General features: G+C 42.5%; 1 protein-coding gene across 3 annotated transcripts in view; it reads right to left on the reverse strand.

The window, feature by feature from the left end:
• The window catches only part of PHACTR2 (phosphatase and actin regulator 2), a 128417-nt gene that overhangs the window by 79662 nt on the left and 20900 nt on the right, over nucleotides 1-27855 (reverse strand). Inside the window, exon 1 of one of the 3 annotated variants that reach the window (XM_038130861.1) lies at nucleotides 21799-22227. The exons of the other annotated variants lie outside the window; for them this stretch is intronic. Within the exon in view, the coding sequence (XP_037986789.1) occupies nucleotides 21799-21811 (13 nt within the window). The 5' untranslated portion in view covers nucleotides 21812-22227. Of the gene's footprint in view, nucleotides 1-21798; nucleotides 22228-27855 lie in introns of those variants that run through there. 3 annotated transcript variants of the gene reach the window in all.

The following is a 27855-nucleotide window of genomic DNA, read 5'->3' on the forward strand; positions in this document are numbered from 1 at the left end:
GCCTGTTGCACTTTTCATTGTGTTCACCATAGCAGTGGCATGGTACTGGAGGTCCCTAATTCATCATTCAAGGAAAGTCTCCTACCAGCTGGACCAACTCCCCTTGGCCATTTTGCATTTTTTCTCTCTCCCCTCTGGGCCTAACAGCAGCTTCTGGCTGCCTTCTGGCTGCGGCTGCTGCAGCAAAGCCCAGCTATCCAGGAGTATTCCTGTGCTCTCCAGCCTGTCCAGCTGAGAGAGAAGCGGCCATGATACTGATTCAGCTGCACTAACCATTTTCCTTGGAAAAACACAGCTTTCTGCTCTTCAGGGCAAGTGTGGCGGTTGCTGGCTGTGGCTTTTCCTCTGTGTTTCCAAGCTCCTTAATGAATCACTGCTTTTTGGCACTGAAGCAAAATAAACACATCGTTTTGGATGCCTTTGCCAAACGTATGTACACTTGGAGCAGGTTTGGAATGATAGAAAGCAAAAGGTTTAATGAAATGTGCAGGCTGCGTAGTTAAAGTTTCAAAAGAGCCAGAAAATATGAAACTGAGGGTCACAACAGTATCATCAGCCCCCGAGTTGTTTAGATCTTGTGGATTTTCTGGAACCCATGGAGGGGACTTACTAGTAATGTATCCACTACAACTCTCAATGGGAGAAAACAGTAATAGAAAGCAGCACAGGGGTGCAGGATCCCTCATCAGCATGATGGTTAGATGCCTACCTCTTTCCATTTCCCTTCCCCTTTCCATTTTTCTTTTTTTGCTTTTTAACTGATTCAGTGTAACTACACACAGCACAGCAGAGTTTTGCACTGATGCCTCCTATCCTATGTGAAGGGGAAAAGACATCCAACAAAAAAAATTGGCAGCCGTACTGAATGAAGTTTCTCATTTGCTCAAGCCAGTCGTGTGTACGCACCTGGTCGTGTACTTTGGCCCTTTTGAACTGCATCAGCCTGCCCATGATTTCAACAACATTCATTTGCTCTTGCTGACTTGTGTGAGAATTGAGAAAAAGTTTTGAAACTGTTTGGCACCAGTGTTCTTCTAGTTCCACTCCATTCAATTAGATTTTAGAATGAATGCAAATGTATTGCTAGACTATAATTAGCTCTGAAGGGCAGAAGTCCACTGGGGACTGGTTCTTTTCTTTTTAAATGGCCAGCTGTAAAGACAATAGCTTGAACAATATCCTGAATGTCAGCAAAGTTTCAAACCTGGACCCCTGCCTGATTAACTGCCAAAAATCAGAATCATCTCTGCCTTTGGCAAATCAAAGTCCTTCCCTATGAAGCTGGTTTACTACATAAATGTCTGGACCAAAATGCAAGTTTCAGCCTTCAGTTTCCTTTCCCTGTGTGTTTCTACTACTGTGAAAATGTGGACTTTTTTTTTATCCTACTGGGAAAATGCATTTTTTCCACTCTCCCATGACTCAAAAACATCTGAAAGATTCTCCCTCCAAGCTGAAGAAAAAGAAGGGGGAAAAACTTCACCTTTTGGCAAAGATACAGATGGAAATTTTTGACTCAAAAGAGGATTTTCAAAATAAAATAAAAGAAGCATGTGAAAACAAGGGGTTATAGTGGAAACTATTTTCATAGCCAGCTCTAAAGTAAGCACTGCTGTTCCAGAGACACATGGTACTGATGCAAACATTGGTTTGAAGCCAAAACCCCTAGCATGCTTGTGGAATCCGGAAACACTACAATATTAAATACACCTCAAAATATATGTCAGACATCTCCCTGTGTCTGTTCCACTTATTCTTCACAGCAAGACACCGTGCACTTAATTCATCAGTGGCTGCAGAGCAGCAGAATAAAGAGCTGGTGGTGGACATTCTTTCCTGCACCACACTTGCCGAACAGTCTTCTGGAAGACTTGGGCCTATTATTCCCATTTTGCAAATATTGAGCCAATATCCTCTTTCCATCTGCAGCACTTACACAGCATCTATTATTATAGCATGTGAGCAACTCTTGCTGGTCCTTGGGAAGTGTTATTGTCCCCAAGGTACCATTACCATGTTTCATTTGGGGTGATGGCAGGAGTGAGTTCACTACAAAAGGTGTGAGGGCATCCTGCTCAGCTGCACTCCTCATTGGCAGACTCTCTCTCCTGTCTTTTGTCTGCTTCTTTCAGATGCTATAAAGCAGTTGTCCTGGCCCTGGACAGTTTTCTATCATGGAAAATCCTCTTTGTCTGCTCTGGTGAGACCCCACCTGGATTACTGTGACTCACTCAATACATGGAAGACATGAACCTGTTCAAATAAGTCCAGAGGAGGGCCATGCAGAAGATTAGAGGAATGGAGCCCCCTCCTATGAATACAGTCTGAGAAAGTTGGGGTTATTCAACTTGGAAAAGAGAAAGTTCAGGGACACCTTATAGCACCTTCCAGTACATTAAAGGGGGCCTACAAAAGAGCTGAGAGGGACTTTTCACAAGAGTATGTGGAGATGGGACAAGGGAGGAATGGCTTGAATGTGAAAGGTAGTAGGTTTTGATTCCATATTGGGAAGAAATCCTTCACTGTAAGGGTGGTGAGTCACTGGAACAGATAGCCTGGAGAGCTGGTCCATGTCCCATCCCTGGAAATATTTAAGGCTGGACAGAGCTCTGAGCGACCTGATCTAGCTGAAGATGGCCCTGCTCATTGCAGGGGTGTTGGACTAAATTACTTTTCAGAGGTCCTTTCCAGTTCAACCCATTCCATGGTTATTTTTGCACCTACCATGATTGCAGCTGTGGTGCTTGGTCTACATCTTTGCTGATCTGTAAGAAAGCCCACAACCAGTTACAAATGTCCAAAACAAAGGCGTAAAATGAATCTCCTGCTTTTGTGCAGACTGTCTTTCCTGCAAATTTGAGGCTTTTGCTCTCAATTCTTGCCTCTCAATGAAATGCAAACACCAATTGTTATTTTTCCCAGGAGTAGGGCTGGTGGAGCATCCCCCTTTCCACTTGTATTCCCCAGAGGTTTAACAGGGAAGTGATGTTCCCTCCCTGCTGACTCTGTCATGGTCTGGATGGCTGCAGAGGCACACCAGCACTAGCAGAGCACTGACTGGGGCTGTTTCTCCTCTGCCTGTCTGGCCCCAGCTCCCCACAAGGCTCTTCATTAACAGGATCCACAGGGTTCACAAAGAGCAGTCAGAGGCAAGCAGGTGGGGCTGGCAAAGCTCACAGCCTGCTCTGCCAGGGATTCACAGCACCTCCGGAGCAGGAATGTGTTCTGGGGGCATTGGCCTTGCTGGCTGGGCCCTGTACTTTGAGCAGCAATGTCAGAAAGGTGTGACTGGCTCAAAGATACCATCAGATCCAATGTCATGCTAGCATGCACACCATGCACCTCTCTCCCCTCCCAAGCACTTGTTTGGGGTGCTGTTTTGAACCTTCAGAATCAGCCACTTTCCTTCTCCTAGCTGGAGGTAGCTGCCTTTGCAGTAGGTTTTACACACCACTTGTTTCTAAAGCCAGCCTTGATGTTGGGAAGCATATCATCCCTTTTTAACTTCTGTATGGCCAAGTGTGCATGGCTATGCACAGGGAGGGCTCAAAAGGGTCGGGTTTTGCACCCTTGCCAGTGTGATGTAGCAGAATTCTGATCTGGTAACCTGCTAGCATCCCCCTGCTGAGGGCTGCTTTTAACAGGGCAGAAAGCCTGGTGAGCTTTGTCTCCAGCTCTTCCTATATGCGTGGCATTTGGTCTTTACATGGTGATTGTATAAATTGAGTGTCAATCTGTGAGTCTCATTTTGCTATTTAAATAATCCTTGTGTGTCATTCATTGACCTGCTGGTGGCCAGAGGAACCAGCATGCTTTAACCACGTTAGTCCTGGGGGTCTTTTTTGTCCTGATTTATTTTGGGTTCATTCAGTTCCAAACCCACACATAAGGAAACAGAAACAATTGTATCAAATAAGCCAGGAGTGGTTCTTGGGAAAAGTGCTTTTAGCAAGACTAAACATCAATATTACACTTTTTTTTTTCTCACTACTTTTTAATACAGCAGATTGTTAATGCAGCGCATTTAGTCAGTTCAAATGAAAAAAATTCTTTAAATTGAAATGCAGAAACATCGGAGCCAGATGAGCTGCAGGGGCAAAAATGAGGAGGCTTTTAAAGCTAATGTAAATGTAATATTATTGTTTTCAGCTACAATCCAATTAAATTGGGCTGATAGAAGAAATACCCAGGAAGATAGCTTCTCTGTGAGGAAATTCCATTTAAAAAAATAGTACATCAGATGTTTTCATGGTGCTATGGCTCACTGAATTACATTCCAGTATAGATACAGCAAAGCTGATGTGGGAGAGCCAGTAATAAGACCTTCACTGGAATGTCACCTCCTGGGAGAAAAAGGACTTAATTTCACAATACTTGCTTTTTGCAAGTATTTAACTGCAGAAAACATTAACCCAAGAAGACCCCTTGTGAAAGGAAGAAAACACACATTTCTGAAAACATCACCTACTTGGGGAGCTCTTGTGGCCCCTTCCACAGTCCCTGGTAGCACTGGGAACCAGGTGGCAATGCCAAACTCCCTCTAGAACCTCATGTGGGTGCAAGGTGCAGCCCCACACCATGCAAAAATGCCTTCATATGCACTGCAGGTAGCTTGTACTTGGCTCTCTGGATGGAAGACAAATGCCTTTGGTTGTGGGGTATGACCCACAAAATCCAGCTTGGCATTATTTTCTGTAAAGTCACTTGGAGAACTGTGCTAGCTGGTGACAAAAGAAAAGGTACCCTACATAAGACGCTCACAAGCACTCCACTTCTCTTTTTAAACAGTTACCCTTTCCAGAATACCTGAGGCATTTCCTTGTATATTAGCTGTGTGGCACAGTAAATAGTTGTTTTGCCCAAAATCATTAAGCAGGATTCTATATAGAGTCTCACCTACATAGGTGATGGAGCAGGACAAGGGGCACCCAAAGCATTCTCAAGCACAGATCCCACTCACTTAAATTACTAAAATACAACACAAGATGTCTTTAGGGTTTTCCCATGAACTGCACAGTAATTATGAACCACAACCTTGACTCACACATGGTGATAAAACACAGTGCCTGTAAATCTGTGAATGTAGCTGGCAGTCATAAAGTAAATTATGCAGAGCTCAGGTCAATGGTCCCTTCTGTGTTTATTCCTCTTATTTAATGGTCCATTGCTGGAGACAGACTGAGGACTTTCAGAATGTTTTACAATGTTTTTATGCGACCAAGAAGGGTGCCCTGTGCTTTCCATCCCCATTATCCTGACATGTTGAACATAAATCAGAGTGCAGTATGCAGACTAACATTTGAGGAAAGCACAGAGCACTTTTTAGTTTTTTTATATATTGTATACAGAGAAAAAACATCTTCCTTTCTAGAGTAGCACTTAAGAGAGATCACCTTTTGGTTAAGGGACAAAATAGGGCCACCTTCATTTTGTGCAGTTGAATTTCACAAAAGCTCAATGTCCCGGTATGGGGATACAGGCAGGCACCCATTCAATTCAAGACAAAGTGTGGTTAAAATAACATTACATTGTCAGGGGTCAAATCCTTGCAGTTCAAGCTAATAAAAGTCAATTTTTTTTTTAAAGGTACAGGGACTTAACCCTTGTTCAGCACTCCTGGCCTCACAAGACAGGTTGTGTTTTAGTAAAATAATTCATTAAGTGAATGTATTTACAGTTATGTAATTACAAATATATCCATGTTCAGATATGTGAAACGAATGCAAGTCAGTTGCATGCACTCTCAGGTAAAAAACTGCAAATTTTCCTGTGTGGCCAGCATCACTGAAAACCTTCTCAGTGCATAAACATTTGTGTTAAACCATCCCATTAATCCTACAAAATTCTTAGAAGTCTGAATAGGAGTTCCAGCAGCGAGACTTACTGCAGTTCAAATTTATGAACTGTAAGAAGTATAGAAAGGAAGACATATTAAAGATGTCTATTTATCAGTCTAATAGAAAAAAAATCTGCTTTTTAAGGTGTTTCATTATTAAACTAGTAGATGAAAAACTTTAATAAAACTAGTAGTGTTATTAAAGTAGTATGGTGCTAGTAACCTATTCAAATATGGTATTTCCTTATGAAATGATAAGTATTAGGTGTTTTATAAATAATTTGGCCCATCAAATTAACTAATATGAGACAAATTGATTCACAATTCGTGCAAGGCATTTTTTGTTTGTATAAGTTGTCTAGCAACATTGGTTAACAGATGGACCATAACACCTTAATAAGAAAAATCCCTACATTTTCTGAAGTTTTTTTGGGCTTGTGTGTTAATTTTTACACTGAACATAATTTGTCTGACTGCAAATTGTTCCAAACGACATGACATTACATAGCTCTCAGGTTATTGCTTGCTAGAAGCTGAGTCAGTCTAAAGGACAAAAGACAACCCAGAATATGGGGGAGGGTGACCTTCTCCATGGACAGAACATTTCTGTGCACATGTCAGGAGCCTGCTGCCAATAGCCTGGTACTGAACTGCCAAACACAGTCACCATTCTGCTCCTCTTTGGTGCTGTTTCGCTCAGCTGCCTACAATGTATTTCACTGACAATAAGTTTTATACCTGATATACTACAAATTTGCTGGTTCAGTAAAGACTTCTAATGCTCAAGCACATGTGCAGTGCAGCAGCCACATAGGAGCTCTGGAACTCCTTGTTTTTCCCTGGCAAGGCACTCAATCAACATTTGCAGCCTCAAATACCATGCAAGGCAAGGGTTATGTATTTTTCACACACACGAAAACCCCTACCCCCAGTATAACTGCAATCAAGCCTTTATGAAAACTCTACTACCTAAACCAGGCTATGCGTTTTCAGAGAAGAGATGTGTCTTTATAACTGACAAGTTATAAAATAGCAGAAAGGAAAGCCAACATTGTGTGCCCTTAGGTGTAAAATCAATTTCTTACAGAAAGTTTCCAAGTTTCGAGAGTTATAGCAAAGTTCCATGTGCTCCATTTTATCCAATTCTCTTTCTTGTGCATTTTTATCAACCCTTTTTTATCAGAAAGCTGGCATGTTTTATCACATTAGAATTCAATGTAAGAAATCTGAACACATGCTCATGCTTCACTGCTCAGTGGTTATTAGAGTAATCTGCAGGAAACACCACAATAGGGCATTGTTTGTGAATGTAAGCAAAAGGTTACGAGGAAAGCCTGCACCCAGGGCTGACTCCTTGACTCCCATCCCCTTTGCCATGAAGAATGCACATGATGTGTGTGGTGGCTGTCTCTGTCATGGTCAGTCTCTTCTGCATCCCAGGAAAGAAGAAGGTCCAGCAAGAGCACATTTATCCTGAAAGCACAGAGTAGCTGGACCAGTGTGCTCAGTGAGAGGTGACTGTGGCATAAAGCAAACCTCAGGCTCCTCCTCACTGCAATATTTGAGTACCCCACAGTACCCAGCAAATAGATCTGCAACAGGCATAATATAGGCACAGCTTTGTGAGGAATTATTTCCTTTAACTGAAATTTGCATGTATCTCTCAGTTCCACAGTCCTCAAGCCCCTCCTTCATTTCTGCTCGGCCACACAGGCACCAGAATGTACACTGGAGCTTTCCTCCTTGGTAGCTAAACATCCCCCTGGGAGTACCACCACAGCAGTGCCCTGCTAGCACTCACACTGGTGGAGAAATAGTGCCCAGTCCCTTTTGAGGAGCCCCAGAGAATCCTGAAGACTCTGCTTGTTGAGGAGCCTTTTCAAGTGACATGGGTCTGTCCAAAGAAGGCATGTTTTGGGGAAAAGCTTTTCCTCTCTCCTAGGGTCCCCATTCCCAAGAGATGAGCTTAGATATCATAGAGGCTGTCTGTCATCTGTGTTACAGGGACTCTATTCCCAGCCTAAATCCCACACAACACCAGCATTTAGATGGAAAGACCCTTTCTGACTATCCATGCAATAGATTGGGCAGGACACAGAACAGTTAAGGGGGTGGTTCTTGACTCAATACTGTTTTCTGCTTGAAGGGATTAATTCCTTCTTCTCTGACTTTCCAGTGACAGAAATAACCTGATCTTTTTGCTGGTATAGTACCAATGTTTCAGGACTTTTATCCTCCCAGCTGGGATTAGGGGGAAATGCTGGTCGTGTTTCTGCAGGGAGAATAAAGTACTGTTAGCATAGTGGCATAGGCTAGGCTCTTGTTTCTAGTTCTTCTTCCAAAAAAAAAAAAAAAAAAAAAAAACACCAACAAACCACCAAAAAACCAACAAAACAGAAAAAAAACCACCAAAACAAACCAAAACAAAAAACAACAACAAAAAACCAAAACAAAAAAACCCCAACAAAACACCAACAATGACGACAAAACTTCTGCATTTTAAGTAAGTGCAGAGAAGGACAGAGGGCCCTCATCAGCAGGCTGGATTATCATATACATAGTCTATTTAAGGCAAAATGAACTGCTTGTTATTTTAGGCACTGTGCAGTTTGGAGACACTGTCTGCATGCTTCAACGACAGCGTTCACCCTCGCCACAACCCACTCTACTGCTTCCAGCTCTTTTGTCCCAGGAGGCCTCTTCTGGCAGGGGTGCCCTGTGGTGTAGGATTCTTAGCTGCCACACAAAGAATGACATCAAAAACTGAGGATTTAAATTACTTGATTTAAAAAAAAAAAATTAAGAAAACAATCTGTCTCTGGAGTACACAGAAGAGAGCCACAGCTCTTGCACAAAGCAATGGTATTGACTGGAAAGTGTTGCCTTGCAGTTTGAAGAGCAGCACCAGTAACCTAGAAGTCAGATTTAGCCAGTGAAACCTTCCTGCTAGTTGTAACACCCAGGCAGTGTTTAACCATGGTTTCTCTGCAACTGTGTAAGAGTTCCAGCTCCATTGCCAGGCTGACAGCAACACTGAGAAACAAGGACGGTGCCTGATTTCAGAGATGCTGGAATAATGCCAGAAACTGCCCCTGCATTGGTGTGAGTGGATATAAAGGCCTTAATTGGTTCTGGCTTACCCCCACCTGCCCCTCTCGCGAGCAGTTACCACCTGAAAGGAGCATGAGTGAATGCTTTGTACAGGATCTCTGGCTGGTGCTGACTCTGGGGTGATGGGAAAGAATTAAACTTCTTTCATTTAACTACCTGTGCACTGAAAAGCAGTATGAGGGGATCATTTCAGCAAGCTTTTCTGGTGCTGAGAAGGCAGGATAGCCAAGGCTCGGGTGTGCCAGAGATGCCATTCTGTTGTGTCTGACAGGTGGCAATTAAGGCAGAAGCAGCAAGATCCAGGGGAAACAAAGCCTTTATTAAAACTGAAAGGAGAAATTCTGAGTGTTGATTAGGAAGCATCCTGCTGGAGGCTTTTTAACACCTGGGACCCCTCATTTCCAGCCTTCTTAGCAGTCTGTCTGATGTAAGTTGTGCAGTATTGTTTTTTACTTGTGCTACTTATTAGTCACCTTCCTTTTTCAAATTTGAAATAGATTCAGCATCACCAGTGACCACTATTTTAATCTTATATAGATACACACAGACATGTTAAAGTAGCAATTTATTGTTGTTGCCAACAATATACCTCTACAGAGAGATCTTTGTGGTCTGTATTCATAAATGGGAGCTAAGAGGTCCAAATTAGTATTGTCCAGTAAGTACTCAGGGAACAATGTGTTGGATTATTACAGTTAGAAAGCTGCAAAGGGATTTTAGCACTAGGTGCAAAGGAGATTCAGAATTTTAAAAATTTCTTTCACAGTAGCTCAGATTGCATTGTTGCAAGGCTTCCTGAACCCTCCTCAGATTATTGTGTTTCAAGGAAGACATGGGACACCAAAGTTTACTTAGTATCCCAGAAGCAGCCACTCCAGTGCTCCAACCAGAGCAAGACAGCTCCTTGCAAGGTTGCAAATACATGCGAGGAGTGTCTCAGCTCTCTGAGACAGAGCTCATCAGTTGACATGTGCCTCCAGCATAATGCTATTATGCAAGTATTTTTGAAAACCACTGCCTCTCAACATTGAGCCTCCCAATATGTAACTATGATCTAATTAGTCTTGTCCCTGATTATATGGCCTTTCCTTTGCCCATAATGAATGCATTCATTTCTTACCTAAATATAAGTTTGTATTTTCTTGCCAGTCGGTGCCAGTAGCACCACACAGCTGGAGCAAAGGACCAGCTCTTGCTGGATACCTCCTGAATCACACCTGATGAGTGAAAACAGTTCCCAAAATGCACTTGTATTTTGAAACCTGGCATTTGGGCACAGAAGAACCCATTTGATACATAGTGTATAGGTTTTGCATTTTAGGTTCCCCCAACCCGTGTTAATTGAAATTATTTGTATTCAATCTCTTAATTCTTTCTGGCTCAGTCTCTGCATCATCTGTTTCGCATTTTTGCCTGGGACTGATGTCAAACTCACTAGCTAATGCTTATGAGTCTACCTCATTTACTCTCCTTAAAAATTGTTGTAAGGCAAATTAATTATCATTTCTTCAAGAACATGCAGTTCTCTCACAGGGAGACCAAGGGGATACAGTGTGAACCTTACCTGGTTGACTTCAGATTGTTCCTGGGCCCAGACAGCTCATTGGCTTCCCAGACCACAAACACAATGCCAGAAAGCTGTGTCAGCTCCATCTCTAGGCTACAAAGTAAATGTCAGCTCTGTGCCTTCGTGTGGCCAGCTGTTTGCAGCTCTTTTGCAGTACTCTCCCTACTTACCACTACTACAGACTAACACATATTGCAGCAGGCTGGGACCTCCCTGCCTCCCCACCATACTTCATCCCTCCTATACACACAGAAAAGGTTCACCTAGCCCAGCATTTCATTTCTGAGGGTCTCTAAGCACTGCAAACTCTCTACAGGGTCCATGCAGAGGCTTCAGCTATGCAAGTCAGTCCTCCACGTGCTGAGGAGTGCATTGGTGTGCTTGGGAATCATCTTTGTTCCTTTGTGTTTGCAATGTCTCTTGACCTGCATAAAGCACGTGATGCAGCCATCCATAAATATCATGAGAACACAGCTTGTTCTATAAATGAACACATAATGGAATTTGATTTAGTATCATGAAATAGGAGAAAAATATTGGGAGCAAAGTGGAAATGTTCATATGCTTAAGAATGGTAAATATCTTGGACTAGTCACTTTTGACAGAGCAAAAGCTGAAACGGGTTAAGGGCCACTTCTCAGCTATGGGAAGTCCTTCCATACCTGTGTAAAGGATCTCTAATTTCTCACATTTGGGTCGAGCCAATGTGACCAGGGAGTTGGCAAGCAGACAAATCATGGAGCATGTGAAAATTTTCTTTGCCTTTTTCCTTAGCTGAGAAGAAGCCCAGTTTGATACAGGTAAGTGTTTTTTTATAATTTTGTTTCTGTTCCTAGAAACCAAGGTAATATCTCCCCTACTCCCCCTTCCAAATAGCATGAGACAGCCAATGGGTGATCCCTGTTGGAAGCAATCTAAATCAGCAATGCATACACTGAACTGACTCAGAAGACTCAGAAAAACCCTGGATTTGAGCACAGCAACCTACTTTCATGGCATCAGCTGCAGAACTGGAGCTCTGGTGCACAGTGCATAGCAAGATAAAGGGAAGTACAGAACATAAGCACTCCAAATTCCTCTGCAAAGCCACGGGAAAGCTTTCTGGTTGCCAAGCTACTAATATTGTCAAAATGCTTTCTTTCCTTTTTCATCCTGCCGGTAATACACTATGACTGTGAAAATGGGGAGAAGGAAAAAAAATTTTTTGAAGTTAAAATAAAATACAGTAAAATACAATACAATACAATACAATACAATAAAATAAAATAAAATAAAATAAAATAAAATCCCCAGTCATGTAGATTCACACAGACCATGCAGGCCAGCATGAAAATGTGAAAGTGAAGGGGACCACAGTAGCTATGGGGACCAATCCAACACAGTAGCAGGCAATGGGTTCTTTGCTGTGGGAAGCACCACTTTTGCATCTGTGGACACTTGGGTGCTTTCTTGAGAAGCTGTAAAAGGCAAAGGTGTAAAAGGCAAAGGTGTAAAAGACTGGTGTGGTGTGCCAAAGTAGAGAAAAGGAAAGCCTGAGGTCACACAACTCCATCCCCCCTGTGCTGAGAAGTTTATTTTTGGTGCTTTTTCAGGCAAGCACTTATCAGCTGTCATGGTGGCAAACCCCCTTCTCCATTAGCAGTCTGATCAACTGCATGAGGTTGCACTTATTGCTCTGGGGGAAAAGCTTAAAGGCAGAGCAGAGGTAAAGGAGATCGTGGCAAGAGGCAACAATGACACTAAAGTGTAGTTAAATGCTGATCTGGGAAGGATTTTGACTTCTGCCTTCACCTTGCTCACCCTGAGAGTGCTCCTTTGAAATTGATGCACATCCTATCTGCACCTGAAAGATATACACAAACTCTAACACTTGGGAGCCATCTGCTCTACCAGGGGGAAAAAAAGCGGAATTTGCCTTCAGAATTTAAAATTTTGCTTAAAATCCCAAAGAGTCTAGCTGCAGTTGCAAGCAGTGATGAGGGAACTTAGGGCAGTCTTGTCCCCACATTTGCAAGCCACTCCAAAAAGCAGCTAACAACATTTCTATCACAACAGGCAGTGGGACTGCAGTGGGACTGTAGGGAGAAGCAGACTTCAAGACTTCTCTGATGCACACACAGCATTACTGGTGCAGTGCAAAAACACTACCCTCAGAAAAGTGTTCTTAAACCATAGCTGCACAAACTGCCCCCTTGGCTTAAGTGGCATATCACTGGCTTCTTCACCTGCAGTGCAGAGTAAAGCAGTAGGCAGGCCACCACCTGAGAGAGGAAGGGGATCCCACAATCATCCTTCTTATTCCTCCCTGGGAGAAGATAACATCCCGGGAAATAACACTGGCTCTACTCTTTCTCCTCCAGCAGCTCAAAATAAGACTCTAATGGTGCTGAGCAGTACCTCTACTTTGCCAGTTTTATACCTCCTTGCTCTTCTTTGCAGTCAGGCTTCCTGAGATATAGTATAAGAGAATCTACACAACACTTAGAGAACTTGAGGGTTTACAAACATGACAGAAACTTGTGTGAAAATGAAGAGCTTTGTGTAGAGCTACTGCATCTCCTCTAGTGTTTGAGTTAAAGAATTGTCTTGGGGTGACAACACCCACAGCTAAAACAAGGAACATTGATAGACATTACATTATTTTGGGGACAATATAATAATATAATGTACTGCTTGTCACCCTTAGATATTGCAAAGTAAATTGTTCATCTTCAGGGACCTCAAAATCTTGCTCAAGGCTTCATCACCTTTACTTTTGCCCTAGAACTTCCCAGTTTCAGGTAAAAAATTTATTTTATTCCCCAGTACCTAGACTATCTAACGTTAGGAGTTGCCAAGATGCCCTCACATGGCACTGTGTAACCTTCCTCAGCTTCTAAATAAGACAGGTAATTCATCAGGGTGGATAGCACCTCCAAAATCATGGGCAGGGGTAGGCTCTGAGGACGGTCTGCATCAGTTAACAGCACAGTGGTGAAAGATCCTCCACTAGAACTAGAACTAGAACTAGAATTAGAACTAGAACTGGAAGTAGAGCAGCTGTGTCCTGAGCAGGATGCTGTGCAGGTGTAAGACCCTGCATCCCATCTCACCCCAGCTGGATTGCCAGTTGGGGTCCAGCCCCCAGGGCTGATGTGACTGTGCTGTTTAGGGGCTCAGATTAATGTCTGCTGGGCAAAAGGCACCACACCATACCAACGTGCTCAGAGCTGCCTCAAGGAGCTCCGGTCACCCCCAGCAGACATGGCCTTCACGGGTTACCAAAGGAGAGAACAAACAAACAAAACACTCCATTGCTGAGTTTTGCAGAAACACTGAGAAAAGCAGACTCTACCATGGCTTCCCATTTCCCTTTCTAACCCCAAAGCCATCGTTGTTCCTAAATTCTGTGGTGCTTTATGCCTCTTGAAGCCACTCATGCCAAAGTAAACAGCTACTTCAACCTCTTGCGGGCGCCTTAAGCTGTTTTGTAGGAAATGCATGTTTATGCCCTACAGAAGGCATATAATACATTACAATCACTGTGCTAAGTGATACAAACTGGGGGATTTTAAAGTTACATTTGGCAACCTGCCCTTACTGTGCTCTAATTATTCCTTAATATCCCAATTTAAGGGCAGCATATTGGCCCCATTTATAAATTGTCTGGCTTTTATGAGTTTGTGTCACAGAATTAATGTTGAACAGTTTTCAGATTCTTTATTGAAAACTGCTGATTGTGTATTGCCTGACAAAGCAAAATGTGTCCATTAGAATAATGATTTATTGTAAATATGGTGGTATTAAGGGTGACTATTCTGGGTATTAAAAATGCATGGAAAAAAACCATTGTAAAAATTGTTATGTGAGCTGTCATAATTTGTCAGTTTAATATCTTTGTCATTTGCATTTCTTTTTAAAATGCCAAGAGCAATTAAACCTAATCTCACCAGTAGAAGTTGCCAAATTTCACTTGAAATTAAACCAGAATAATGAGTCATGTTAGTTATTTTAATAATATTAAACAATAAAAACAGAAACAGAAAAGATAAGAAAAAGGAGACATACAACAACTGCAGCTGCAAAAAAAGCAGCTAAAATATATTGCCTGTTTCTGTGATAAAATCACAATCATGAACTCCATAGGCTTCTTCCATCAACAAACCATTTTCCCTGACAGTAAGGCTATAACAAAGTCTTGCTGAACGATGATTTAAATGTCAATAAACAGCTCCCAGCAGCACAAATTGTATGTCTGAGATCGCCATATTTTCAGTTCATCTCTCCACATGGTTTCCAGGCGAGCCTCCATAATGAAATACCCCTTGTTTTTTGGACTGACTCAAGTCCCAGTGAGAAAGACAGAAGGGACTTGTGAGTCAGCAGGAGCTGGAGCTAGGAGGAATTGATCACAACTTTGTCTCCTGTGGAAATACCAGCTGCTGTCATATTTGTGTTGGAACTACATTGTGCATGCCTTCTAGCAATGGTCAAGCCATGGGTGAAAAAATTGCTTCTGGGATTGTCTCCCACTATGCCTGCCTCTCTACAGAGATGTAGGGGTTGCCTTTATCATTGTCATGAAATATTCTGCTGCTTTTCAGAAGTATATTTAAAGGGGAATTCCCATACAATAAATTGTAAAATAAGCAATTCCTGGTAGTTACATTACAAGAAAGGTACTGCAGAGAAAGCTAAGATTAAGCAAATATTTGGCCCTGGCCAATTCATTTTCTCCAAGACTTTTGCTTTCTTTGAAAACTGGATGTTAAGAGGGAACTTATTCTTCACTCAAGTCCACTATTTGACTCATATATTTCCAGCAACTCAATACCTCATTGCTGACAAGCCTGGGTTAAGTTTGTCTCCTCTGGGAGGAAGGCAGACAAATCACCCCTTCTTGTATTCTTTGCAGGAAGTTCTTATGCTGGTACCACTGGCCCCCAGGGTGCTTGGAGAGGATGCTTCTGTACATGTATCAATGCAAACCCCAGCAGCCTCAGTCTCCCAGTATCTGCAGTCAAGGTGATAGATCTGTTCAAATGGATGTGGCTACTTCCTTCTTCCTGCATCTCCAGCAACAAATGAGACATCCCTTCTGGTGTGGAGCTGTGCCCAGAGTCAGGCACACATAGCTTGTAGGATAACAATTCCAGTTGCCCAGTCTTCTCCAGCACCCTGCCTCTCCATGGGGCACCGGCTAGGGACACTCACTTTGGCCTGGGGACCTTCATGGCTGGGCCCCACTTGCCAGCAAGAATGATTGGACACAAACTCAGCAGTTTTATTCAGGATTTGCTCCTGTCTGCTGGGAGAAGGTTGCTAAGTATTCTTATAGTCCTAAGCTACTTACATTTTCCAATTACACTTCAGGAAGAAGCCTCGTAAACGTTTTATGTGAAAATATAAAAAAGGCTTAAAGAGTGAGACAAAGGGGGAAAAAATAGAGAAAGTGAGGATTTTTTTGGTAAAATTCCATCTAGTCTACTTTTTGAGCCCAGAGAAATACCCCTGCAAGTCACCCCACAATTAAGTACCACATTTCATAAAAGACTCACTGTTAGAGACAATGAATGATGGTGAAACAGCAGCAGACTAGATCCTTATTATTAGCCACCAGCTCTTTGGTCATGCAATCTTGCTTTCCCCCTTGTCACTCACTTCCAGCCCTCAGTTTTGGGGTTCAAAGTCCCTGGAACAAAGGCTGGTTTTCTTGGAACGATTTGTGCCAGCACGTCTTAACACAACCTTTCCTTGTCTGGACTGATTTCTTGTGCTGTGAAAATAATTGGCTCCTGCAATTTTGGTTTCATGCTTGCTAGAAACATATGGAGAAGTGTTGCCTCTCAATCATGGATTACTACTTCTGTAGCACAGCACTTGCTTCTTCACCATAGGTGGCAGTGATGATCCAGAGTGCAGAACAGAGGTCTGAAGGCAGCAGGCCAAAAATGCCACACAACCAGCAGATGTAAACATGAGGCATGAACTCAGAACCAGATGGTTTGATGCTTGCCAGCTTTTACCAGAAAAAAGAATCATAAATTATTTGCAAGTAAAATCAGTGTTTTACCATCTCTCCAAACCAGCTGGAGTTCATGCTGCTTCTCCATAAGAAGCACAGCAGCAACTGGAATCATTGCTTTAAATATCATGAGTGTGTGTCAGCACAGTGGAACCACAGCATTTCTAGCTAAAGAGAGCCATTTGGAGGAGGGTGGGTGGACTATCTCCACATTAGAAGATGCTCCATCATTTTAGTGCTACATGGTGTTTGGTTACCTCTAGTGCAAGTTCCTACATAGCCATTCTATGTGCTGTGTGTATAGAGACTTGAAAATAACACAGGGAGCAGCAGCATCACAAGGAAGTTCAGTCCTCACAGAAATGTTTTCCAAGGTCATGGATTTATAAGCACACTGTGCCAACTCCTGGGTAAAGGGGCAATAAGCCATGAATAGTATTCTAAAATTACAAGAAGAAATTCAACTTTCTAGCTGACACTGAACTGTGATACACTAGAGTGCTCATTTCAGCCGGGGGCATGGGTGAAAATAGGAGGCAAGTTAGGATACACAATGTAGTATAAAGGAGTTGCTTATTGCTTTTTATTTTATTGTTCATGAGCAAACAATTTTGTGATCTATAGAACATGCCAAATGGACCCAATAAAAGAAACATGGCATGGATATCCCCATTTACATAAGAGTTGGACAGGGAAAGGACCTGCTGTTGTCCCCTCCAAAAACACTTTCACACTTAGGGAGAACATGGACAAAGTACCATCAAAGATCAAAACAGGAGCTGCCAAAGGATGTGACTGATTTTGCAGCTGGAGTTGGGATTTGTCTCAAGGGCTCACAAACCTGTGGTGACACTGCTGCCTCTCCATTGCAAGTGGTTTTGTGTTAATGGGTTTCCTAATTCACAGGGACAATTCAGACAGCTTAAGCCTTAGATGGCCAAAGGATTTCAGAGCCCTTTATGGGTAACAAATGAACTTTACAACTCACTGAGATTGTTATCTAGCCTAATTCTGTGCACAGATCAGCTCAGCTACATCAGAGGTTTTTGAACACTATGAATTGATGAGAAATCAGGATCATAAACTGAAATCCTCCTCCCAGTTTTGTTCTTCTGCCTGATTCTTTTTCTCCTCTGTGTTTTAGAAAGATGCATCCTGTTTGCCTCGAAATAACAGGTAAGACATAACAAAGTGTCTCTAAGGTCAAATCCTCATCCAGCGTTCAATCCCAGCAGTCTTACATTTAAAGAGTGCTAAATAAGTCCTATTGACTTAAGGAAAGACAAAAATGACCACTTACTTCAAAAGCAAGGGAATTTCCATCCACAAATGGTTTCCTGTGTCTCCTACCCTTCCTGTGAACACATGATGCTGTGCAGAAGGCTAAACTGATCACTTGCTATCCTCCCCATCCCACAGCATTTCAGGCTTCAAGTTAAAGTCTCACCCCAATGGAAAGCTCTAAGTTTCACTATAGGTCAAATATAAAGTTTGATGTTGCTACTGGATATTCCTCAGAGACAGGCTATACAACAGACAAGACCTCCAGTCCCCTTAAAACACATTTTTTACTTGAAGGTATAGCCTGCAGCCACAGCTGCAGAACCTACATAATTCAGGGTAACAATTAACCACAGCAAGCTCATTACTGCTAAAATAATATTTCAAGTGCAAAGAAGTCATATAAATCCCCAAGAAACATGAAACAAGGCCTCCTGGTTTTGTTCACTACTGGTATGGTATGCATGACACAGGACCTCACTATGGTGCCATTCACCCCCATGAGATTTTTTCCCCCAGGCCTTTGGCACATCACACTGGCATTCTTCTTGGTAAGAATGAGTGTACAAGACTTGTCTGTTTTAAGGTGAGATGCCAGGACACAGCTGACTAGGAGCTCTGGGGGAAGGGATGTTGCTGATCTCACTCCCTAAAGGAAATCCCCCCCAAAATGCATCATTAGGGAGCGCTTCTTTTTCCACAGCTTCTTTCCTCCTGCTACTCCAAGTTTCTTGCTGTTTTTATACTTGCTTCCCCTCCCCCCCGGTCCACCCCACAAGTTATTTCCAAACCTCCCTATTTTTTAAAAATGAGTTTTGTTACATCACTGCTGTCTCCAGGCTGGATGTGTTTGGCCCAAAGTCGATGAGTGCAGCAAAGCTGGAGCCCAGGACCTGCCAGTGGGGGCTGCTGGCTGCCCTCCCCTGCCCAGAGCAGCAGGCAGCCTTGCAGCTGAATACCTGCAGACAGCCTGTCACAAACAGCTGATGCCAAAATAGGCAAAAAATACAACTGGAACTGTCCTGTTGTGCCCCACACAGATGGATGAATATTTTATTGTTATTCCAGGAAAGGCTTTTAAAAGAATACACGAGACAACAATTATGTGGAGTTGTCTCGGTACACAGAATAAAAAAAAAAAGAGCAATCTAATACTTAAAGGAAAGGACTTTTAAAATCAAAACATTGTTTCTAAACCCCACAAAATAGCATCAACCATAACAGCTAAAAGTGTATGCAGGTGACCTATTACCAACACTGATCTTTTTAAATGACAGTTTTGGCCAGAAAATAATTTTGATGATGGCAGAGGAGAAGAGTGATGAATTACAGAGATAGTTCTGTTATGAGGAGCAGAAGATGGAGTTTTGCCCAACAATTATCCATGGTCTGACTTTGAAAGTCTCTTTAGCAGCATGATGAGTTTAATAACAGAGGCCTGATTCACTGACACTGATACTAAATTGTTATTTCTAACACTCAGTAGCTAAAACACGCAGCTTTGCTAATATTCTGCAGTTCTGTATTGCCAGAAATAGCATCTCTCCAGGAAGAATTCGGGCAGGTATCCAGTTTATATACATCAGTGTGTTTACATTTTAGTTGGCAGACTGCTGAAGAACAAATTAATCAGGCAGTTGGGCTTAGGGATGCAAATAATCCTGCTGCTCTCTGATCTCCTAAGTGCCCACATGACACCACAAGGGTTTTCAAAGGTGCTCTCCCATCCCTCCAGATGTCTGAGGGACAGGCCAGATATATAGAGGTATTCAGCTGCACAGTCCCCACACTGGCATCCCAATTAGGGATCATGAGCCCTAAACATTCCTCTACAGACTCAGCTGTGTTTACCCAGCACCCTGCAGGCTCTTTGGAAATGGTGTATTCCTAATACCACTCAAAGTATGGAAGGGGCTGGACTCTTAGAAGAGCTGCCTGGAGAAGGGAGCGTGTCTATACCCCACGTGGGGCTGAAGCCCCCTGGGGGTTTGGAGCAAGCTGACCACAGGCAGCAGGAAGATCACTGGTAACCATGAAATGAACTGGATCATAGCCTTACCCTCTGCCATGATGTCTTCAATATGGCTTAGTTTCATCTGTTGTTGGGTTGGTTTAGGGCTTTTTTTTTTTTTAAGAACTAGATTTTAGTTATTGTCTGAAAGGGTTATTTTAACCAATTTCGATGGTATATAGGTTGTTTTCTAAAAGTGGAAAGCATCAGTCACTGTTTCCACATGAAAAAAAAAAAAAATTTGGGTTATTCAGTAAACCAATGTTATAAGATGTTGAGAATAGCTGGTAAGTTGCCCAGACATCAAATCGTACTTATTTTAACTTTTTTTGCAGATAGTAACCAAACTGGATTCTTCCTTAGGACAAAACCCCCAAAACAACAGAAAACCAAACAAAAAACCCCAACCAACCAAAAAACCCCAACAACCTCACAAAAAAACCCGCACAGAGGAAAATCTGTTTCTATGGTTTTCAGACACTAGCTTCCTTCTTCATCCCCCCCAAAACTGGCCTTTAAATAAATATGACTCATTCCAGAACAGATTCTTATAGCTGGATTGAAGTGGTATCTCCATCAAGTGTTCAGTAGTGTTAGTTGTTGATGCTGAAGAGTGTAAAAACCTGGGGGAATTAGCAGCTCTGCCTGCCAGGGTATCTCTTGCTCACAGACATTCTGTGTCAGAGAGCAGGAATCCTTCTCCTCCAGCACAAAATTCTGCCTCGTCATGCAATATCAAACACAAGTCATTATCATTTATTATATTAAGACTTCTTAAAAGCTAGCCAAAGCACCAAGTGCAAAGAGTATTGCTAATCTTATTTATTTCCAAAAATGAACATTTTACATGCCAGGTTTTTTATATGCTGGCAATGTAATTTTCCATGATGTTGCATTTTAAATTCTAAATTTAAATTTAGATTTTTTTTTTTGTCCTGGACTTTATAGAAATTAAGGCAGCAAGACCCTCTTATCTGTTTGTCACAGAAGTTTATAATGATATGTGTGAGATGAGAATGACCTGGACAGCTTAGCAGACACAAGCAAGAGTTTTGCTTCTACTATTAAAAAAAGATCAAACCGAACCACCCACAACCTCCCAAAAATCACCGAAACCTACCATAGAATAATCTTTGACACACACTGCAGAGGTGATTGTCACTTTTAAGGTCAACATTAGACAAATCTGATGAGCTGAGCAGGTTTCAAAGGGCACTGAATCTACTGCAGATTGTGTCTCCTAATATGTACTGCACTAGTACCAATAAATCTGTGAGATCTTGACATGTTCAAGTTTCACAGCAGTCAAAGCAGCATGCAAAATACCTGTCCCAAAAAGCTCTCTTTTTTCTCTGCCTCATGATTCAAGGTAATGCAAAAAGGGAATGCAAATAATGCATTTCATCACCGATGTAATGAAGTGTGCCCCTCCTTAGAAACCGTGAGTGCATTATTTGGGATGAAAATGCATGATCTAAAGTTGGAACATCAAAGAAAATAAAAAGTGCAAATATATTCAGTATTTTACGTACCAAATATGAAAGAGAGTAAGGCATTATTCAGAGAAAACAGAGCCAGCTTAAAATAAGACAGATGGGAGCTGAACATTATCTACTTTTTGTTAGCTGTATTAGTTACCTATCCACACCTATTTCAAACTGTGAGAGATATTTCTTTCTGAAGTACATGCATTTTCCCTTTCTGCCACATTCCCTGCATATAGCTTCCAAAATAACCTTAAAAAGGCAGATCCTACATTACAGTTTAAGTTCACATTTCCAGGAAACAGAGCAGAAAAAATCAGACTGTTAAGGGGTTAACAACTTAAGTGTGTCACATTTTAGACATAAAAATTTGCTTTAATAAATGACATTTAAAAGGAAGAAGCCACAGAGGCTAAAGAAACACATCTCCTGCAGCAAGTGAGAGAGGATACAAACGAACCCCGGAGCTCCACTAAGAATGAAGATCTGTTTTATTCCACTTACCGGTATTGTCCATTATTCCCTCTCGGCATTCAAAAAGCACAGTTCCCCACAAAAGCAGCCGGCACGGTCTCAGGCTCCCTAATGAAGCTGGCTGCCCTTCTCCTGGTTATTAGACCTTGCTGGCAGTCAGAGCATACTTCATGTACTGACTGCAGTAGACATCACCAGGAAATTTATATCTCCAAGGATGACAAACAGCCATTAGCTCCATTATAGGCTGATTAAGATTGTGCGAGCCTATCAAGTAGATACGTAAATCCCCCAGGGTTTTACATCCATGGGGGGGAAAACAAAAGAACTCCTAGGCTATAATACTGAATATTTGTTTCTGAAAAGTAAAAGTAATGCTGACGAGGAGAGGTTTAATGGGTAGGAAGGCAAAACCTTAAATACAAAAGGGATTTATTACCGAGCAAAGGGCTGTTATTTATCAGTGACGCAACAGCAAAAGTTTTAAGGAGAAAAAAAAAGGGGGAGGAATCTGTGGCTGAGAAAGTGTTAGGTTAGGCTACAATCTGAGCCATTAGCTTTGTCTGTGCTTTAAATCCTGCAAGTTCTGCACCTGATGTTCTCTACATCAGGTCTTCTCCTTTTTGTGAGAAACACTGTAGATATGCTTATCTTTGAATGCCTATCAATATATGAATTGCCTGGAAACATTCATTATTATAGTGATCATAGCTGAAAGTAAGGAAAGGCTGAAAAGTAACTACAGGGTTTTACTTCTTTTAAAGTCAAAGTAAAAAACATTGGATGCTGGAGGGATTGGGCTCAACAAAATCTGAGAGACGTGCTGAAATGAAGAAGTATGAATTCTAAATTTTCCATATTACCTGAGACTCTGAGGAACAGGCTTTTCCCCCACAGAAGTAAACAAACAAACAAACAATCAAGCTCAGTATAGACTCATAAAAATTTTCTTGTACCAGGATATTAGGCTTCCTGGTTTGGAACTGATTTGCTGTGTAACCCTAAACCAGGCATTTTGTGCCACAGTGTTTGCTCAGTGGTGACAGGGGCACCATCACACACATGGCCTTTAGTGAAAGAGAATGCCACAAAGTACTGACACTTCATAAATGCTTCACAATATTTTCTCAGTATTTGTACCTTCCATTAGATAATCCACTTCAATCTTCATTTTTGCAATGGAGAAGAAATACAGGTTTTTTATGTCTCCATTACATTGACCCTCTGCCTCACAGCATCACATGAGCAACAAAATATATTTTTAATTCATCACCCCTTAAATGTCCCTTTGATGTAATCTGTCTTTTAAAAATTTTAAATAGAAAGACTGTTGCAGCCTTGATCTATTTGCACTGATTAAGAAGTGGAAAGAATCAATGGCTGAGAGCTAAAGTCATCAGCAAGAATGGAGACTATCTAGGGCATACTGGATATATTTCGTATTTCCAGAAAGGAAACACTTGGAGGGCTAAGGAGAGACTAAAGATTAGAGATCTGTCACACTTCATATTAAGCTTCTATTTATAAGTGGCTTATGAAGAGCTTATAAAAAAATAGAAGTTAGCATAAGCATGTTGCATTAGTACATGTCACAGATAGCTACAATCACACTACTACAAAGGGTTAAAGATGGAGCTTATTCATTTGCTAGATCCTGTATCAGTTAATGACAATTGATTAATGAGCCAATTTGGGTAATTGGTTAATGTGCATTTGGTGAAATCTAGTCGCAGATGAGCACTAAACTGGAGGCTGTGTGATGACCATCTGATAAAGGCAATCACTTTTCTCCAGTTCCTCTCTGGGAAAGAGCTGCCTGTAGAGTGCTGGGCTCCTGCAGAAAAAAAGAAAAAGCACAGGCACTTGGTGTGTCTTCAAAGCCCCATGGGTCCTGGAGAGAGCTAGGGGATGTACTGCAGAGCTGGCAGACTGCTCAGGGGAGAAGGGCAGAGGATTGTGCCTTTGTGCTAGGGTGCTACTGCTCTACTATGGAGCCAACCCAGGGAATGGCAAGCTGCCTGTGTGAAAAGAGGAGATGGCTTGGTTTTGAGATGGAGCTCTGCAGAACTGTAGCTCCTACAGGTGCCTGAGCTCTAACAGCACTGTGGGATGGTGACAAAGCCACTGCAGGGCAGAAGGACAGATATCTTAAATCCCACCAAGTATGCAAATATCTTGTGCTGACTGAAACTAGGAGAGGTTGGTTTTGAATCCAACTAGTTTGCTTTGAGTTTCACTGGAAGCTGGAAATGGGGAGCTCTGCACTTGAGAGGCCACCAGGCAATGGTGCAGCAATAGGAAACCAGTCCTGACCCTTGTGGCTGGGGAATACAGGTGGGTAACTCCCCCTGCCAGAGACCCCAAAGGAGGATGCAAAGCTGCACCCACATGGACCTCAAGGAAGTGAAGAGTTCCAGACAGTGACTATTTCTATGTGCAGAGCACTCCTAGTGTGGGTGCCTTGGCTGAACCTCAACTGCAGGGCAGGTGGGCTTCATGGTGTCCTTCAGGGGCCTGGTCCCCCAGTCACACAGATGAGAAGACCTCCAGGAGCACACCACAGCTCCCTTCCTGCCCACATGCACAGGTTTCCTTCAAAGGATGCCCTGGAAGAGCAGAATGTGTACCCAGGTCCCTGCCTGACATGGAATTCAGATTCACAGCGTCAAGTCAGCTGAGGATCAGGATTGTAAGGTGCTAGCTAGAGTATGGGAAGTCCCAACTGCAACAGCTTGATAATCACTGAGTTTGGGTGCTTCATCATGGCTGTGTGACAGAACTGATAATGAAATTAACTGTTATTGGAATTTACTAACTCTTGAAAGCTAACTATAAATGGAAATTTCATATGACCTGATGTAAATCTATTCCATTTGAACTGAAAGTATCTCACCAGGAAACTTCAAAAAAGAGAAACTACAAAAAAGAGAAAGCTTTATGTGAATTGGGGTGGATTTTAAAAAAATTATAGGTAATTAGATTATTGCATAGAAATCAACAGATGTGTATGATCAGATGCCATTGTTACAGGATTAAAGCAATGTTGGCCTGACTGAACATGGGAGAAAAGAAAGATACAGATAATAGAAGGAATTCAACAAGGAGAATGTGATTCCTATTTAGAAGTAAAATATACATATATCCCAGGCATACATTTACTAATTCGTGGGTACAGAGCAATCCCATCACAATACAGAGCTGCATGACACCCAAATGACTCAGTCTTTTTAAGGACAATTTTAGGTAAGGGCTAAGAAGATCAGATCTGCACAGGTGTAAAGTTCTCTGCTTTTCTTGCAAAAATCTCATACTCCACCAGACTGTATCCTGGCTTTCTTCACCTGTGAGGTGTTCCTGTCTAGCAATCCATTTCAGCCATAGGCCCTGCAGACCTGGGCTCAATTCCTTGTTCATCCTGACTTTGTGCAGGCTCCTCCAACATCTGACCTAGGAACAGCTGGTACTGTGCTCGCTTCCCACACCTCAGCTGTGTGAGGATAAACACACTGGAGGTTGTGTGAGACCCCAGTGCAGAGCTAGGAGACGATGAAGTCACTAACACAGATAATTAGGGCCAACCCCTGGAGAAGAAAGCATTACAGGGTACATTAGTAGCACTGCTAATTACACAGAACCCTAACGATCCTGCTCTCCAATACACATGATGTACACAGCCTGCTGCAGCAATGACATTTCACTCCCACAAAAATCAATGAGGATTCATGGAGGCACAGAAATCTGCCCAGGTAAGCAGCAAATAGAGAAATCAGGGTAAACAGAGACCTCAGTGCCCAGCCATCAAAAACACTTAGAGTTGACAAACCTGCAGAATCGATGGACAGCTTCAGCTGTGGTATTTCCAATGATGACAGAGATGCCTAAGAACACATTTAGAAAATGTGAAATCTGGCTCTGTTCAGTGCACATTTGTCACTGCGAAGATCTGATTCTGTGAGATGCCATTTCGGGCAAAATGTTTCACTTCCCTTTCACTGTGTCTGTTTCTTCCCACACAGAAATCATCAGGCAGGTGTCTCTGGGATAAGCTATACTTGTTTTTAGATGCTGTGGGTTTGAATAGTCCTCGTCAATACTCTAAATAGACAACTTCATGCAATTCTTCTAAGTATCCACCAAAGCCCAGGGCAACAGCTGTGCTGAGTACAATGGGTCTGTAGCTCTCCTGAAGGTACTTCCTTCTCTGAAGTGCCTGTCCATCCACCAATGGTGAGGTGGTCTCACTGGGAAAGAAGGAAGGACACTTTGAGAAAGTAAGGGAATGACAGCAAAAGATCTGCACTCTGCTACAGACATATCCCAGTATTTCAGTCAGCAGCCGAGATTGACGCTTGTCATAAAGTGGCTTTGGTCCTCATGAACCACACCAAAATCCAGAATTAGTAACATCTATAAATACAAAGTTGCTAGATACACATTCTTCAGGCTTTATGTGTATGAAAACCGTCTCTGGCACGTTCTTGAAAATTGCTAGGCAAAAGGGAAAAGCTCTTGAGGATATGCTGGGCAGCATGCATGGAATAGGCTTCCCTGGGTAAGGGCTGAGGATTTGGCAAAGTGCAGAAGCAACCTCTAGCAGAAGCCTTCCCTAAGCCTCACTAACATTTCTGAGCATTGTTGGGAAAAGGTTTTGCCAAATGCCTTTTCCCCACCTTACAGAGGCAGACGAGTTTGAGAGCAGGACATTTACAAGGATGCTCTTTTCCTGGGAAGAAGCTCCAGTTCAACCTGGAAATGTTGTTAATACCAGCAGTAGGTGCAGAGTGCTTTGTTTTGCTGAGGAAACAGCAGGAGCCTCTTGTTCCCCAGGAAGACTTTATCCTTGAACAGCCTGGGCAGATGCAGTGGTTCTGACTCTTGCTGAAAGCTGCAAGGGGAGAAGCAACACCTCTGAAGTCAACAGATTTAAACTGAGAAAACAAGTAGAGAGTGGGATCCAGACAGCAATATGGGGTCGTTGTAGGTGGGGAGTTTCACAGCACAGATGGGTTTTCAGAGGGAGCAGGAAGGGGCTGGGAGTATGTTGAGCTCGGTGCAGAGAGGGTGGCAGAGCTGAGTGAGAGGAGAGACAGAGGAAGTAGGAGGGGAAAACAGGGACATGGGGACAGGTCAAGAAATTAGTTTCAGCATATCGTAAAGAGGGGAGCTCAGCAGGAGATAAAAGCACAGACAAGAAAAACATCTCAAAATACTTCATTATTTAAGAAAATGGTAACTTTTTTCTGAATCCTGGATTTTAGTGAATTCATGTCTACAAAGCAGCATGGTATGTGTTTCAGTTTGAAATACCTGGGAAAATAAACACAAGTTTTTCCTCTATAGCTTTGTCACTGATTCCTTTATGGAAGCTTTGCATGTGCCTAGCTACCTACCCAGCCCTGGAAATCTTAAGAGGATTTCTTGAATTTGGATATGCTTGAATGAATTGTGCCTGGCATGGCCAAAAGTAAATATATATTAACTATGTGCTGGTGTCACCATGAGCACGGCTGCATAGCTGGTGATGGGGGCCTCACAAACAAGATGTCTAATGGCTTCAAGCATTTTCACTACTATTAAACCGGCTCAGAATTATTGGCAGGCTGTCTGTCTTCAGAAAACAATTTCATCTACTCAGAGTCAGGTCCAATTGACATGCTGGTAAAAATGCCTCAAGTCTCAGACTTGTCTGCGCTCCATCCTCCTCGTAGCCAGCCATTACTTCTGCATCACTTGCCCTTCTTCCCTCGTCTTGCCCTCTCATGAGCACACGTCCACACACAACCTGGGCTGTGGTTATTCCTCTGTGTTCTGCCCTTACTGTAAGTCAGACTCTCAGGCTGTGCCATGTACCAGCTTGTACAGAGCAAAGGGTGGCTGCTACAGAGGGAAGTTCTGTACATCTGAAACCGCCACACGTCTCCCACCGAACTGCCAAGCATTTGCTGTCAGAATCAAAATATGCCCTTCTGTTTGCTTTTTAAAGTCTCCCAAAATTGGAAATTACTTTGAAAAGCAAATGGCTACCAAAGGAGTTGGGGCTATGATTTGGGAAGGTCCAGAAGATGTATTTTCCACTCTGTCAGAAAA

Source organism: Motacilla alba, chromosome 3 (assembly GCF_015832195.1).
Source record: "Motacilla alba alba isolate MOTALB_02 chromosome 3, Motacilla_alba_V1.0_pri, whole genome shotgun sequence".
NCBI classification, from domain to species: Eukaryota; Metazoa; Chordata; class Aves; order Passeriformes; family Motacillidae; genus Motacilla; species Motacilla alba.